Source organism: Lepisosteus oculatus, chromosome 2 (assembly GCF_040954835.1).
Source record: "Lepisosteus oculatus isolate fLepOcu1 chromosome 2, fLepOcu1.hap2, whole genome shotgun sequence".
Classification (NCBI taxonomy): Eukaryota; Metazoa; Chordata; class Actinopteri; order Semionotiformes; family Lepisosteidae; genus Lepisosteus; species Lepisosteus oculatus.
In genome coordinates this window covers 75,053,893-75,069,828 of record NC_090697.1, presented here as the reverse complement: position 1 = coordinate 75,069,828, position 15,936 = coordinate 75,053,893, and the positions used below count along the sequence as shown (strand labels likewise).

At 51.1% G+C, this 15,936-nt stretch overlaps 1 protein-coding gene across 7 annotated transcripts in view; it reads left to right on the top strand.

Moving 5' to 3' along the window:
• The first annotated feature begins 166 nt into the window (after nt 1–166).
• LOC102684244 (membrane-associated guanylate kinase, WW and PDZ domain-containing protein 2-like) overlaps nt 167–15,936 on the top strand; it is a 43,457-nt gene continuing 27,687 nt past the window's right edge. For 2 of the 7 annotated variants that reach the window (XR_011183553.1, XM_069183548.1), the window contains exons 1-6: nt 167–476; nt 8,281–8,405; nt 8,659–8,874; nt 9,984–10,273; nt 12,726–12,842; nt 15,607–15,726. Coding sequence is in view for 6 of the 7 variants with exons in the window: in XM_069183548.1 (XP_069039649.1) it covers nt 8,807–8,874; nt 9,984–10,273; nt 12,726–12,842; nt 15,607–15,726 (595 nt within the window). In the remaining variant the exon portion in view is untranslated. Of the gene's footprint in view, nt 477–8,280; nt 8,406–8,658; nt 8,875–9,341; nt 9,635–9,983; nt 10,274–12,725; nt 12,843–15,606; nt 15,727–15,936 lie in introns of those variants that run through there. The other 5 variants (XM_069183552.1, XM_069183560.1, XM_069183543.1 and 2 more) reach the window with 4 other exon arrangements.

The following is a 15,936-nucleotide window of genomic DNA, read 5'->3' as shown; positions in this document are numbered from 1 at the left end:
CCGTTATCACTGGACGGGGATTAATTGGACGTGTTTGGAGGCAAGAGATTTTAAAGCGAAGCGGTGCGGTTGTAGATCTGTACACACACACACAGAGCCAGCACACATACAGTACACCAGCCTCGTCCAATCCCTTGCCCGTACAGGCGGGTCTCCGTTTTTTCCTCTTCTTCTGTTTCTCTCATTATCGCCGCCGCTGTTTATTGTAGACTGTAATGAAATGTAATGCAATTTCTGACCTGTGTCCTATCGCCCGTCTCAGGCATGGCGACCTGCCGCAGGAGCAGGAGAGTGAACACCTTTCTCTCAAAACAGTAGCACCGCCGCCCGTGTCTAATCCGAGCATGATCATTATGATACAAAAACGGCGCTAAGGAGCATCACAGCCGCATGTGAATGTGAATATTTAAGTAATATCTGGAGAAGTACGGAACCGAGACGAGGGAATAGGTTGTGAAGGCGCAGGAACGATGAAGGTAAGGTTTTTTTTTTTGTTAAAGATATTTTTTGATTTCTTCTTACCGACATTATTTGTTGTCATTTTCTCATAGCGGGGTGACGATAAAGATGTTTTGTTTTTGTTTTTTATACGGGGACGGGGACCGATTTGTTAAACGAATTATGTCAAACGGACGCGTTTGTTTCGACCGCCCCCCCCCCCCAAATTCAGTCACGCGTCTCGCGCTCCGCCGTTGGGAAAAGAGCGGGTCGTCGGCTGTCCGCGACTTCCAAGTGTGAAATTAATATTATATAGTAATAATCCACTGTTATATACACGGCCTGTGTTTTTTTTTAAATAAATCAACACACACAAACAGAGGGAGAGAGGGACGGGGGGTTAAAAATAATCCATTTAGTCTCATCCCCGATAGGGACCCGCTGCGTTACTGATCGGGGTCAACCGCTCGGGTCAGGTCGATGTACAGTAGAATATTAATATATGGACGTGTTATTTATTTATTTGGATAAACTGCCTTTCGTTTGGGCGCCCAAACCGCTTATACAAGCCTGTCCGACGTGTGAGACGGGCCAGGACAGTTGCCGAGGCGGAGTGGGTTTTTTTAACGCAAGTGTTTGATTTTGTCGGCTTGCCGTATACAACATACACGATGTGGTCGTGCATTTCACACGCCTGTGTCGTAAGGATGAGTAAATTTCCTACACGGATCTGTCATGTATACGTCTACGAGGATGTCTTGCTAATAACGTAATGCGGTGTGTCCGCTGGAGTGTGTGAAATAGTCAGTTTGGAAGAATAATACCGTGTTCAGTTTCATTTTTTTTTTTCACGAACGCAGCGATTATGTTTTTTTTTCGCAATCTGGTGTGTGTGGCGTCTGATCTGTGTGAGGTTGTGAGGAGATTCGTCGTATCTCAAATTCTCTGATAAAAAATAAAAACATCCCAAGTCATTAGCATTCGGCGTTTTTTTTTCTACCCTCTACTGTCAAGACGATTGGTGTATTTCTGTGTGTCAAATCTCACTGCTTCCCTTAACTGAGGACCCGGGCTCGTTACCAATGCCGCGTTGAAAAAAAACAACAACAACACAATTTAGCCGTAATAAACCGTGGAAAAGGACGGGGTAGCTACACTGTAATTAACTCCGCAGATTTCCCGGCTCATTTACTAGTAAGGAGACAGACCAGCACTAGGGTTTGTCACATTAACGAAAAGGGGAGTGTAGCTCTGTACACATCTGTCAGTAAAACGGTATTTATCGGGGTACACCAAGGTGTGGTACCTCCTATACTGCGATATGTTTTTAATTTACCGTCCGTGGTGACCGGATAATGCTTTTGTTTCCGCCGGGCCACCCTGAAAGCTATTTAAACGAGCCACAGCTGAGCCCGTTTGCCTGACAGTACAGGGAGACAGTGTTGCATCTGCGATTACCGATTACCCAGAGCCATACCGTGTTTTATGAGGTGGTTTTACAACACGGTGGATGTTGAATCATTAACTGCCACGGACAGAAACCTGCGTAAATGAAGAGCGATCCTCTAGTCTGAAAAACTGAAAGTGACGTTTATTAAGCATTGAAAATGATCTTTTTCGAGGTGCTCATGGGGTAGGCTCAGCGTGTTTCTAGCTCAGTGGGTTGCCTAGTAGGATTTCCAAGAGAAAGCAGGTCGTTCTTCCAGACAAGTGATGGGTCGATCAGAGGTGTTCCCGGTGTTTTCCTGACAGGGATCTAAACTTATGTGGAGATTGGAACCCATGTGTCCCCCTTTATACAGGTTGACTCATGACCGCCCGACATGGTGGTGTTCTTCCTGATGGGGAAAAAAAAAAACTGGACTGGCTGCTAGCCTTTCTTTTTGACTGTCCCCAGCTCAGCCCCGCTGCCTCCCACAGATCCCTAATGAGGCTGTGTGTGATGAGGACAGACAGCGGTCGCCTGATCCCAGACCCATGGCCTGCTCGCTGTGCCCATTGGGTAGCGTCTCCTGGACGTGTGTGTGGTGCAGTGCACCCACATTGGTTTGACTCGGATCTCTGGGGGACTCTGCTATTGCTGGTTTAAGGGGGGCAGGCGCTTGACGTTTGTCTTTTTTGAGCTCTTGTCACTTCCATCAGGATCATCGGAGACCGCCCAGAGTCCTCCCCTTCATTAAACACGCTGCCCTGATACCGAGACAGTACCACTGATACACAGCACCAGCCTCAACGAGGAGCTGACACAGACACAGGGCTGCCTGGGGCACCTTGGGCTTGTGCAGGTTTGGCAGGATCTCGTGCAGATGTCTGATGCTGTATTTGTACCACTGAGGTGCGGAAGTGATTTATGAAAAGCTGGTTAAATTGTCCTGTTTTGGGGGACTCTGCAGTGTTCTTATTGGTTCTGCACTGGCAGTAGCACTAGAAACAGTACTAGAGTATTTCATTGTATTTCTTTAAAATAATTTTAATTCGGTGGCGCAGGGGTCAGCTTTGCTGCATTGTAGCACTCGGGCCCTGAGTCCAATTTCAGACCTGGGGTGCTGTCTGTGTGGAGTCTGCATGTTCTCCCCGTGTTTGTGTGGGTTTCCTCCCACAGTCCAAACACATGCTGGTTGGCTGATGGGTGCTGGTAAGAGTGCGTGTGTGTCTATGTCTGTCTGCCCTGTGATGGACTGGCGTCCCGTCCAGGGTGTACCCTGCCTTGTGCCCCAGCTCCCCTGCGACCCTGAATTAATAGACGTGGTCAGAAAATAGACGGATCTGATTTTAATTCAGCCGGGCCTCATTGCATTAGCCAGACCGGACCGGAAATCAAAACCAATTCATTTATTTTTTAATTTCATACATATACTTGTGTAAAATCATCATCATCATCAGAGGAACTTTTTTTTCCCCTCTGTGTTTATATGTGTCTGTTTTTATTTTTATATACAGTATATACTGTATATTTTTCAAAAAAAGGTTTTTGTTGAGCGCGAGATTCGCCTCTTCGGGCTGGTCAGCTCTCAGAGCTCGTGGCAGACCCGTGTTGTCAGGGGTGCTGCTGGAGACAAGACTCTGAGAAAGTTTTTATCCTCCAGATGGCTTCACAGCGATCCGATTGTCTCAGCGGGATGTCACACTGGTGCCACTCGCTGTGCCTTTCACACCAAAGAGGACACTGGCTCGAAACATTGGCTGTGCTGCTTTAAAACTCCGTTAAGAAGATAGTCGCTTCTGTGTCCAGGCTTGTACAGTGTTGCACTATAATAATAATAATAATAATAATAATAATAATAATAAGACGAAGAAGAAGAAGAAGAAGAAGAAAAAGCGTGGATCTGGAAGGTGGGCAGTGTTTGACACAGAATCAACCTGAAGGTGGGGATGGGATCGGGGGATATCGAGTGTAGACCGGGACTCTGCACTGTTCGGGTCACCTTGCTGTCCCGTCCTGTCTGTGTCAGCACAGCCCCGGATACGGCACGCTCAGATTACAGCCTGGCTCCACTGAGTCTCTCCTGCGAAGTGGGAAGAGGGGGCCCTGCCTGACTCCTCATCATCCATTACAGGACTGGTTTCCAGTCCAGTCCAGGACGATCCCCTGCAGACTGGAGATCACAGGGGGTACCAGTCCAGGATGAGCCCCTGCAGACTGGAGGTCACAGGGGGTACCAGTCCAGGATGAGCCCCTGCAGACTGGAGGTCACAGGGGGTACAAGTCCAGGATGATCCCCTGCAGACTGGAGGTCACAGGGGGTACCAGTCCAGAATGAGCTCCTGCAGACTGGAGGTCACAGGGGGTACCAGTCCAGGATGAATCCCTGCAGTCCAGAGGTTACAGACTGAACCCCGAATCTTGAATGAGCCTTAGCCGTTTGCAAAGTGACCAGCCTACTTGAACCTGGAAAGATCTGGCCATCAAACATTGAATTTGAACCACCAGTGATGATGGAGTGATTGGATGGTCGTACCGCTCTCTCACTAGAAGGTTTCTACTGTTGTTTTGGAGGGGCTCCAGAGTACCGAACATACAGATCTGTTTCACTACAGGCCTTTGTGAAGACAGAGCCAGCTGTTCAGAAATGCCGTTGCAAGATTCATCAATCAATGAAAAAATAATGAAAGCAGATCCACTGTGGCAGGATCTTGAGGCTGAATGAATTCAAGTGACTGAGAATCCCTCTCGTCTTGCATCTCTGTTCGTTTCGCGCTCGTGTGGTGAATGACTACGGGCTGCCATTCCCAGCGAATGAAACAATCGATTTTTATAGGTTTCGGCCTATAAACAACTTGCGGCGTCTGTTGTGAAACGAAACACAACCGACCACCCCAGGCTTTTGTGCCGATTGGCTCTGTCTGCTCACGCCCATTCAGATTGGGGGTACCAGACTGAAATATCCAGGGCCCAGAGACGACGAGGAGCCGTAGACGAGCTCCCAGCCGGAGTCCCACGTGTCTGTTGTGTCGTGTGAAGATTTAGCGAGAGCACTCTTGCCTTGCTCTCCAGCCAACCCGCTGCTGAAAGCCTGCAGGCGAAGAGGCAGCTCACCCACACCGGGCCCAGCCGGGCTCCGTCAGAACACGAGACGGGTTCTGAGCAGGAGAAGTCTTGGGTGGCGATGGGGCCCGAGGAGCTTGTCCTGGGTTGCTGCTCGGCCTGCTGGCTTCGTGCCCCCGCTGGTTGCAGGTGCTAAAACGACTGTTAAAAGAAGTGGGGCGCAGGCCCCGACACAAGCGAGGGGTCCCTCATCTCCGTAGTAGTTCTGGCACGGGTACCCCAACACCGTGGCGGGGCGCACACCCTGTCTGCGGGTGGCGAAAAGCTCTTTTTTGTTTCCCCCTTTCATCTTGGAAAGGTGGCAAGGCTAATCTCATCCAGCTGCTTCCTGAAAGAAAGCTTGTTCCATTCTCCGCCAACCCTTTGTGTAAAGGGGCCGCTCCTGTTCTCAGTGCTTAACACATTTCCCTATTTGTGCAATATTACAAATCCTACATATCCTGCGTTGCTGCTCTACGGCTGTGTCCTCTCCTCTGGCTGTGTCTGTTGCCCACATTACCTCAGTCCAGTGCTGTTCCGAGTGCCACCTCTTCTCTGGATACCTGAAAACAGAAGTGCTCACGCTGTGTGCTCTGGAGATAAGGGCCCTTATTTTCCCTCTGGGCTAACTGCCCCTTCCCATGGTCAATGAATTAGAACAGTGGTTTGTGTACAGTTAGTACACCGGGAAAATCTGACCCCACTGCGTAGACCGTAGCACCTAAACAGGATTTTCCAGTTTTCCCACACTGAGAATTCTGCTCCCTGTGCATGCAGGTATGTGTCAGACCGAGCTGTGAGAGGCACTGCAGTGTTGGGGTCTGCTGTGTTTTGTGCCTGGTGTTGTGTCGCTTATGCATTCTCTTTTCGTCAGGGCCTTGAATTCTCACCCAGCAGCTCTTTGACTGTCCCATAGAAATCCACCCGATCAGAAATTTCAGCGTTGTTCCTTTTTTTTGGAGGAAGGGGGTAATAAGATGCCCAAGTAATCCTACTTTTAAAGTGACCTTGCAGCCCAGATCTATTTCCAGTCACCAGAGGCAGTAGAAACTGACCTCTAATCGGACTGACCTCTGCAAAAATACCCACTCTCCACAGTGTGCTCCTCTGCCCACGTCTCCCAGTGTGAAATTACAGAAGGAGGAGAAGTGGGAAACAAGGGCTGATCCATGAAAACGGGAAACCGCAGCCGGCTTGAGACTGCACCCTCAGCTCTTTTCATGGCACAGACTGGCACGGCCGTGTGCTCCCACACCGAGTTCCCCACCCCGCCCGTTTCACCCCGCGGCTGAAGCACCTCTGGCCTGGAGGGGGGGGAGACGGGCCAGGAAGTTCAGAGCTTCCTGGGCGGAGCGGCGGCTCTGTGGCTGGAAGGTTGCCGGTTCGAATCCCGCGGCCGGCAGAGGAATCCTACTCCGTTGGGCCCCTGAGCAAGGCCCTTCACCCCTGCTGCTCCAGGGGTGCTGTATAAATGGCTGACCCTGAGCTTCTCTCCCTGCCTGTGTGTCTCCTGGAGAGCAAGCTGGGGTCTGTGAAAAGACAAATGCCTAATAAAAGAAATTGTATATGGGCAATAAAGTTACTTACTGTCTTACCTACGTTCCTGTGAGCCCGCGGGACGGCAAGCTGCAGTGTGATAGGGATTCACCGTGCTGTAGGCCGTGACAGAGATTCACAAGGCAGGATCGTTCAAGATTCCTATTCCTGGTGTTACAGGTGTCAGGCTGTGCCATTTTATTTGCTTCCAGCATCCCTGGGGCTGGGACAGTAGATTCCAGCGTGAGTATGTGAGTACGTGTTAAATGAATCCGTGCTCCAGTGTGACGGAGCTGTGCGCAGACCTGGTGCCGTCTGATGTCTCAGCTGCACCCCTACTGGATATTCTTCCCGACCAGAACCCGTGTGTCTTGTGCTCAAGCGCTGCTCAGCAGGGGGTGTCAGGAGTGTACTGTGTCAGCCCGACACGCCCTGGTGTGGAAAAGCCCCAGGGTGAGCAGGGATGAGAGAGGGAGCAGAGATGAGGGCTGTGTGTGTGTGTGTGTGCTTTCCTCATGTTCTGAAAAGTCCCATACGCTAGGCTGGTGCTTAGTACTCTTGTGTGAAACGTGTTCCTCTGCTTCTCTCCCTCTGTCTCTCACACACTTTCTCCCTCGGCCTCCTTGTTCTCTCTCTCTTTCCCTCTTTCAATCACTGTTCCCCACTTTCACACTCACCCTCTCCCTAACTTTCACTCTCCACTTTCACTCTCTCACTTTCACTCTCAATCTCTCCCTAACTTTCACTCTCACTCTCTAACTTTCATTCTGTCTCCCACTTTCACTCTCTCTGTCTCCCACTTTCACTCTCTATCTCCCACTTTCACTCTCCCACTTTCACTCTCTCTGTCTCCCACTTTCACTCTCTCTGTCTCCCACTTTCACTCTCTATCTCACACTTTCACTCTCTCTGTCTCCCACTTTCACTCTCTATCTCACACTTTCACTCTCTCTGTCTCCCACTTTCACTCTCCCACTTTCACTCTCTCTGTCTCCCACTTTCACTCTCTATCTCACACTTTCACTCCCTGTCTCTTGCTTTCATTCTCTAACTTTCCCTCTGTCTCCCACTTTCACCCTCACTGTCTCCAGTATTGAAATTCAGCTTCAAAGAGCTTTATTGGCATGATTGGTGAATGACAGTGTTGCCAAAGCAGATACAGGCAACTCTTACATGAACATTTACAGACACTTACAGACATCACATCAAACAGACAGCTCGACTGTGAGACAGGATACTGGGCTGCATTCCGACAGGTGTGGGGATTTGGGGATTAGATTTCTTATTGTGGGGAAAAAAAAGTTTGTCTAATCCCAGAGTATTTCTCACAGTGCCGCAGAAGGTGCATCTCCGACTGTGTTGCTCTCCGCTGGCAATGGGAGCACAACGTGTCCTCTCTGGACAGACAGGTCCAGAGACAGAGACAGCTATTTTATTTTGACTCCTCTTTGTTTCCCTGGCTCACATTGTACCTGTTTAAACAGGACTTCTTTCAGGAGTCTGGGTTCTCTCTTGACAGAAAACCCCAAAGGACACACCATAGCAAACGTTTAATTAAAAATCCTAATTATGAACAGTTTTTAAATGAGAAACAAGATTCACTCTAATTAAAGAGCACTTGTCACATACTAATAACTTGCCTCCACACACACACACAGTTAACTGTGTTTCTGTTTCTGAGGAATGTCCATGTGGGGCCCACAGTGGTGTTGGAGTCTGCTCCTTTGTGTGCCTGGTGTTTGTGCTGAGGGGGCTAACTCTAATCTGTGTGTGTGTTCCAGGCGTGAGCTGGCCTGAGGAGACTCCCGTCAGCAGCTGGAGAGATGATTAGGTTTCCGGGTGAGCGTCGGACGACGTGCTTATAACGCAGGGAGTTTGAAACACGCCGGGAAGAAGAAATATAGAGGTTTGTATCCTGGACCGTGCAAGGTTTTCTCACCTCATTTACAGCTGCAGCGAAACTTTTGTTCTGAAAACCGGGAGGCGTTTAGAATTTGAATCCTGTCATCAGTCTGATTTAGACAAGCGTGCGCATATTGGAAGGGAGAGAGGGGTTCACTCTTCCTGTTGGCTTTCAGTGTGCAGTACAGTGCTGCCAGTCCCTTCCTCTCCTTATGTTGAAGTGCCCAAGGGCCCCTGTGCATTTCTCCCTCTGCCAGGGACTGCAGTGGCCAAGGAGGAGAAGACAAACAGTACAAGGGGTGAGAGAGGTTCTGCAGTGGACTGGCGTCCCATCCAGGGTGTATCCTGCCTTGCACTCGTTGCCCGGCTCCCCCGCCACCCTGAGTTGGATGAATTGGTTAGAGGATGGATGGTGAGAGAGGTGGACAAGAAGAGAGAGGGACAGAGACAGGCACAGGCTGCAGCAGAAGGAGGTAGGGAAAGAGGCCGGCATCCAGCTGCCTGGGGCCAAATTCAGTGCGACTCCCCCTCTTCTGCTGCTTTGTCACTTCGGGCGCCCACTGGAGCTCAGCAGGAGTGAGCCTGGCCAGTACCTGGATGGGAGACCTCTAACTAAGGTTGCTGCTGGAAGAGGTGTTAGTGGGACCAGTAGGGGGTGCTCACCTTGTGGTCTGTGTGAGTCCTAATGCCTCAGTATAGGGATGAGGACACTGTACTGTAATAAAGGCTCCGTCCTTTGGATGAGACGTAAAACCGAGGTCTTGACTCTCCGTGGTCATTAAAAATCCCAGGGTGTTTCTTAAAAAGAACAGAGGGGATACCCCTGGTGTCCTGGCCAAATGTCTGGTCTTACTCTGGTCTTTACCAATCATGGCCTCTTAATAAGATCACTTTATTGGCCATATACAATTTCTTGTATTAGGAATTTGTCTTTTCACAGACCCCAGCTTGCTCTCCATGAGACACACAGACAGTGAGAGAGAAGCTGGGGGTCAGAGCACGGGGTCGGACATTTATACAGCACCCCTGGAGCAGTTGGGGTGAAAGGCCTTGCTCGGGGGCCCAACGGAGTAGGATTCCTCTGTCAGCCACGGGATACGAACAAGCAACCTTCCAGCCACAGATCCTCAGCCACAGAGCTGCCGGAATCCCCCTCTCTGAACTGGCTTCATCACTCTGCTCTCCTCCCCACTGAGAGCCGCTGTGTGGGGAGAGGACTGGAGCATCATCCAGGTGGGGCTGCACACTGGTGGGGGTGGAGGGGATCCCCATTACCCGTACAGCGCTTTGAGTGGAGTGTCCAGAAAAGTGCTATATAAGTGTAGGGAATTATTACTGCTGCTTCATTTCTGTGACTTGAGTATCACCCGAGCTTTTCGCAGAGCAGCGCAAAACGTGACTGTAAAGAAAAAAAGCCTGCCCCATACTGCCTGAGCAGTGATCTCTCTGTCAGCTCTGTCATGGTAAGGCAGATTTGTGAAGTCACTTGCTCACACTTTTCTGTGTCTCTCTGCATCCGTGCGGAGCGGCTGTGCAGTGGTGTGAGTCGCCCCCTCCCTCTCTCTCCCCCTGTGTCTCCCAGCCTGCTGACGATGTCTAAGGCAGCGGTGAAGAAGCTGCACTGGCGCTCCAAGGTGCAGGAGAGCTTCGTTCCTCTGGGCGGGGCCTCGGGGGAGCTGGGCGTGTCCATAGGAGGAGGGGCTGACTACGGAGAGTTCCCGTTCGTCACGTCCGTGCAGGGAGGAGGGACCAACGTGGGCGACGTAATCCTAGAGATTGGGGGGACGCCTGTGCTGGGGATGACGCTGGGCGATGTTCGAGGAGTGCTTAACAGCTGTCCGCACCCCATCCGCATCAAGACTGTCTCTCCAGGTAATTCTGTCACCTCCTGTGAAGACAACCAGGCAGTGCTTCAGCAGTTCACACTGTTCGGTTAACCAGCAGCATCTGAGAGGGATATTTGATAGGTACACAGGCATGTCTTTGGACTGTGGGAGGAAACCCACACAAACACAGGGAGAACATGCAAACTCCACACAGACAGCACCTCAGGAATCGAACCCAGGCCCCCAGTGCTGCAAGGCAGCAATGTGCCGCACACAGACCTAGGGAAGCTAATCCGATGGGTTCCAAAAAAACTGAAATGGTACAGAAAAGCGAATTAATTTGATTTTGTATTGTATTGTGTCTGGTTGTGTGCCTGTCCAGTTGTCCATTCTGCAGAATGACCTCATGTCTGGCAGCTGGCTGACAGCTGGGTGTTTGCAGAGCTCAGCAGAAGCAGGTGGAGAAAGAGAGACATCAGCTCTCTTTCTCTACCTCCTTTTTCTCTGGGGGCTCCGAGCAGAAGAGGAACTGCCGGGGAGCCCCGGTACTCCAGTACCCCGGTGCACATAATGATGACATATTTATAAAGCACCTTTTCAAACCCAGGGACACTGTACATACAGTAGCATTAAAGAAAAAGACCCAAAAAAGGACAAGTGAAAAAAAACCAAACAAGAGCAGACAAGTTTATACAGATGGAATGAGGGGCCAGGAGCAGGCTGTCCTGGATGTTATAAGTGCATGAATCAGGCACTCAGCATCGGACGTTGAAGCAGTCAGTATGATCCTGATGAAACAGCTGCACAGGGCCCAGAGCTCCCAGGTGTGTGTACATGTCCGTGTGTCGTGGCACCTCGGAGGCCTGGTCACCACAGTCGTCAGGCTTTCTGAGACTTGTCCCCCAAAAAAAGAAAAAAAGAAAATCCCCTCTTGTCCCTCTAACAACACAGGTGCCTTTAAGCAAAGGTGAATTTTTCACCAAAATGTCAGGTTGTGAGGCCTCTGTCTTCACTGTGAATTCCGAGTCGCCTGTCCGTTAAAAAAGGACAAGTATTAAACCTAAAGAAAACTTGGAAACCCTCTACTGTAAACTCACCAGCACTCTTTGGTCTCCAAACACAGACAGCCTTCCCAGCACCAACCTCGCGTGCTTGACGTTGAGGCTTAATTAACGGGGCTTGTGCTCTGTTCATTAACAAGCTGCACGTGGATTCAATTAACTTTGGGCTCCCCCAAGTAACTTCAGTTAACAGCAACAGGAAAAGAAATGCAGTTCAAGCTCAGAATATTCTGCTGGGTAAAAGCAGTGCAGGATCCTAGGCCTACAGTGGAGCCCTCGCACAACTGTACTCATGTGTGTGCGCACGCTGCACTCTGTACTGTGCTGCAGTGGGATTCCCTCACTAGGACAGCTGTGTCCCGAGCTCTGTGGGACAGCTAACGAGCAGCATTGGCGTCATCGCTATGCCAGAGCCTGCGGGTACCAGGCGGAGGTGGCACGGCAGAGGAACAGGGAGCAGTCAGGTGCATGCTGGGTAAAAGGAGTTACCAGACAGGGTGGCAGAGGAACAGGGAGGCATGCTGGGTAAAAGGAGCAACAGACAGGGTGGCAGAGGAACAGGGAGGCATGCTGGGTAAAAGGAGGACCGGACAGGGTGGCAGAGGAACAGGGAGGCATGCTGGGTAAAAGGAGTTACCTGACAGGGTGGCAGAGGGATGGCCGGAGGAACAGAGAGGCATGCTGGGTAAAAGGAGCAACAGACAGGGTGGCAGAGGAGCAGGGAGGCATGCTGGGTAAAAGGAGGACCGGACCGGGTGGAAGTGGGCCTCACTGTGCAGACCGGGCCCTGCAGAGGTGTGGAGCTGGCGAGACGCGGGTGTCTGTGCCAGGCAGTGGTGTGACGGACTTTACTCTTCAGAGAAAGAGCTTGTGTGTCAGTCTTCTTGAGAAGGAGGTGGGCAGATGGGAGGCTAGGTTTATTTCCAGGTCTCTGAAAAACTATAAGAGCTTCAGTCTGTTTATTGTAGGGTCTTGTGCTTTATCTATATCTAGGCTTAGGAGTGTTTTCACATTTTTTGGTGCTTCCTTCTCTTTTTCACTTTACTCACAATCTGCATTGCTCTTTATTCACAGGCTGGTTCAGATTAAGTATCCTCGTTGTTTATTCTTTAGACTTGTGAAGTTGTATGGTTGTCCTCTCTATCTAACAGAAGATCTTGCCAGCTCTGTCTGTGCTGAAGTAGCCCAAGATACTGGACTCTGGTACAGCTGCCTGCCCAGGTGTATTCAGCAGCAGACATTCTGTGTGTATTGTAGCCCTGCCCTCTCTCTCTGCCCTGTGCTCAGTGCTGTGTGTAAAGTCTGTTGCTGGACTCCAGACTCTCTCTGCCCTGTGCTCAGTGCTGTGTGTAATGTCTGTTGCTGGACTCCAGACTCTCTCTGCCCTGTGCTCAGTGCTGTGTAAGTAATACCTGCCTGTGTCCGTGTGTCCTACAGGCTCCACTCTATGCAAGGACCTGCGGCTGTACCTCAGTAAGTGCTTCACCCCTGGGTCCATGGACAGCCAGCTCCAGCAAGTCATCCGGGAGAACCTGTACCTGCGGGCCGTGCCATGTGAGTGGACAGCGCAGGGCAGTGAGTGACCAACTGTACCACAGAGCCATCGGCACTGAACATACTGTCACCCTGTGCGGGGGTGCAGCACCGTCTGCTGTTAGCAGAGTAAAGGGGGTTGTAGGTGCAGTTGGCTGGAAAGTCAAGTGCTCTGGCGATCTGCTCTGTGTCAGGTGCAGCCCCGTGAGAAGCTGCGTGTCTGAGTGTGTCTGTTTGCTGAAGGTGTGAGCAGAGTTACAGGGGAGGTCATAAACAGAGCAATCCGTCATCCTGGCCTGTAAGCCAAACCAGATCTCTTCACAAGTCGAAAGTTCAGCTGGAAGAGGGAGCTGCTCTTGGCTGGATGCATTGGACCGTTTCCATAGCAACCTACTAGTGTACCATGCTGTTCTTTTAATGAGAGTGGCAGCTTTCTCCCTCCATCTCTCCCTCTCCCTCTATCACCCTCTCCCTCCACCCTCCCTCTCTCCTTCTGTCTCTCCTGCCTCATCTCTCCTTCTATCCCTCCATCTCTGCTTCTCCCCATCCCTTTCTCCCTCCATCTCTCCCTCTCCCTCTATCACTCTCTCCCTCCACCCTCCCTCTCTCCTTCTATTTCTTCTGCCTCATCTCTCCCTCTATCCCTCCCTCTGTCTCTCCTTCTCCCTTTCTCCCTCCATCCCTCCCTCTCCCTCTGTCTCTCTCTCCCTCCATCCCTCCCTCTGTCTTTCCTTCTCCCCATCTCTTTCTCCCTATCCTTCTCTCTCTCCCTCACTGTCTCTCCCTCTCTCCCTTTATCCCGCTGTCTCTCCCTCCCTCTTCCTCTCTCTCACCCTCTACCTCCCTCGACCTCTCTGCCTCTCTGCCTCTCTCTCTTTCTCCTCCTCCCCTCTCTCTCCAGCTCTCTCACTGCCTCGGCCCCAGTCTCTCTTCCCCTCCACTCTCCCTGAACGCTCCTTTACTGGCAGGATAATGTGCTGTAGTTGTGTTGCCAGAGTGGTTATGCAATACTCTCAACAGCACATTCCATGTTAACATCGTGACCGTTTCTTCAGACCAGCAAGCACACTGAGTAGCTCCTTGCAAAGTGATCAAAGAAATACATTAAAGGCAGACTGAAAAGCAGCACCATGGTAGAATCAAAAGTTGAAATCACACATTATGAATAAGGTAAAATAACAGCAGTATACGATAATAAAAATCAGGAAAATAATGTTGAGCATATGTAATTAATACAGTACGTAAATTATAGAACACAGCTCAGCTCCTATGGAGCCCTCAGACTGGGAGAGCAGCCACAGACTGGACAGAGTGGTCACTGTGAGGCCCTCAGACTGGGAGAGCAGGCACAGACTGGACAGAGTGGTCACTGTGATGCCCTCAGACTGGAGCAGGAGACTACAGACTGGTCAGTGTGGACACTGTGAGGGCCCCAGACTGGAGCAGACTACAAACTGGAGAAAGTTTTGTCACTGTGTGGCCCTCAGGCTAGGACAGCAGCCACGGACAGGACAGAGTGGTCACTGTGAGGCCCTCAGACTGAAGCAGGAGACTACAGACTGTACAGAGTGGTCACTGTGATGCTCTTAGACTGGGGTATGAGACTACAGACTGGTCAGAGTGGTCACTGTGTGGCCATCAAGCTTAAAAACAGTGCAATAGACTGAAGAGAGCCGTTCATTTTTATTCTGGGATTTGATTCTGCCTCAGGAATTTTGTAACTGTTCTGTTGTTTAGTTGACTGTAACTCTTAGTCTGTCTCACCCAAGTCAGTCCTGTTCAAATCTGCTTCTTTGGCACAACCTCACATTTGCATTGTTGCCAAAGTAGTTTCAGAGCTGAAAACCAAGCAGTACATTATGTAATAAGCAGTTGGTGGGCATGTTTTTGATTTTCAGAGATAAATAAATAATACAGTAAGTAAACAAGTGAAATACACAGGCAAAAAAGAAATGAAGAACTAGTGTTAACTTTTGTGGATTTATATGAAGCTTTTTATCTTCAAGGATCTAAAGAGCTTTCCACAAACAGTAGATATTCCTTACTGAAGTGCAGACCCACCTGGGAGGCACACAGTGGCCATTTTGCACCAGCAGCCCCACCTGGGAGACACACAGCAGTCATTCTGCACCAGCAGACTCACCTCGGAGACAAACAGCGGTCATTCTGCACCAGCAGCCCCACCTGGGAGGCACACAGTGGCCATTCTGACATACTGTAGGGATGCTTGTGACATCATATCCTGTTTGTGACATCACATCCCATGTCACCACTGTGTCGTTTGTGTTTCCCCCGACCCTCTGGAGTCGCAGTCCAGGTGTGGACAGTCCAGTCTGCTCTGGAGCCACTGCCCAGGTGTGGACAGTCCTGTCCTCTCTGGAGTTAGTCCAGGTGTGGACAGTCCTGTCTGCTCTGGAGCCCCCTCCCAGGTGTGGGCAGTCTTGTCCTTTCTAGAGCTAGTCCAGGTGTGGACAGTCCTGTCCTCTCTGGAGCCGCAATCCAGGTGTGGACAGTCCTGTCCTCTCTGGAGCCGCAGTCCAGGTGTGGGCAGTCCTGTCCTCTCTGGAGCCGCAGTCCAGGTGTGGACAGTCCTGTCCTCTCAGTCAAATGTCCTCTGGGTATGTCTCCGGGTGGAGTGTTCTTTGTTTTCACTAACGGCTCTGGGAAGTCAGGAGGTCTACAAGGACAGGTCTGAGCCGAATCAGTGCTCACTCTCCCACGCACCGATGAGCGCCTGTGTCCCCGCCGGCCTCGGCGCTGAAGTTTCCTCCTCTCCTGGCCGCAGGCACGACCCGGCTGCCGCGGGACGGGGAGATCTCGGGCGTGGACTACAACTTCGTCTCCGTCGAGGAGTTCTTCTCCCTGGAGGAGTCCGGAGCCCTGCTGGAGAGCGGCAAGTTCAAAGGTGGGCGCAGGGCAGAGCTGGACCTCACTGCTGGGTTTCGGTCTGGCCAGTGTGCCTACCCGGAGGGGAGCAGGACTCCCCCTAGAGGACAGAGCGCGTGTGTGCCGAGGGAGGGGCCGGCCTGTCGGGTCGGCTGGTCGGAGCGCTGGGCAGCAGTGACCCCTGGTGGCCGGCTGGGGGCCGGCAGCCTCTCGGTGTCGGTGTTGAGAG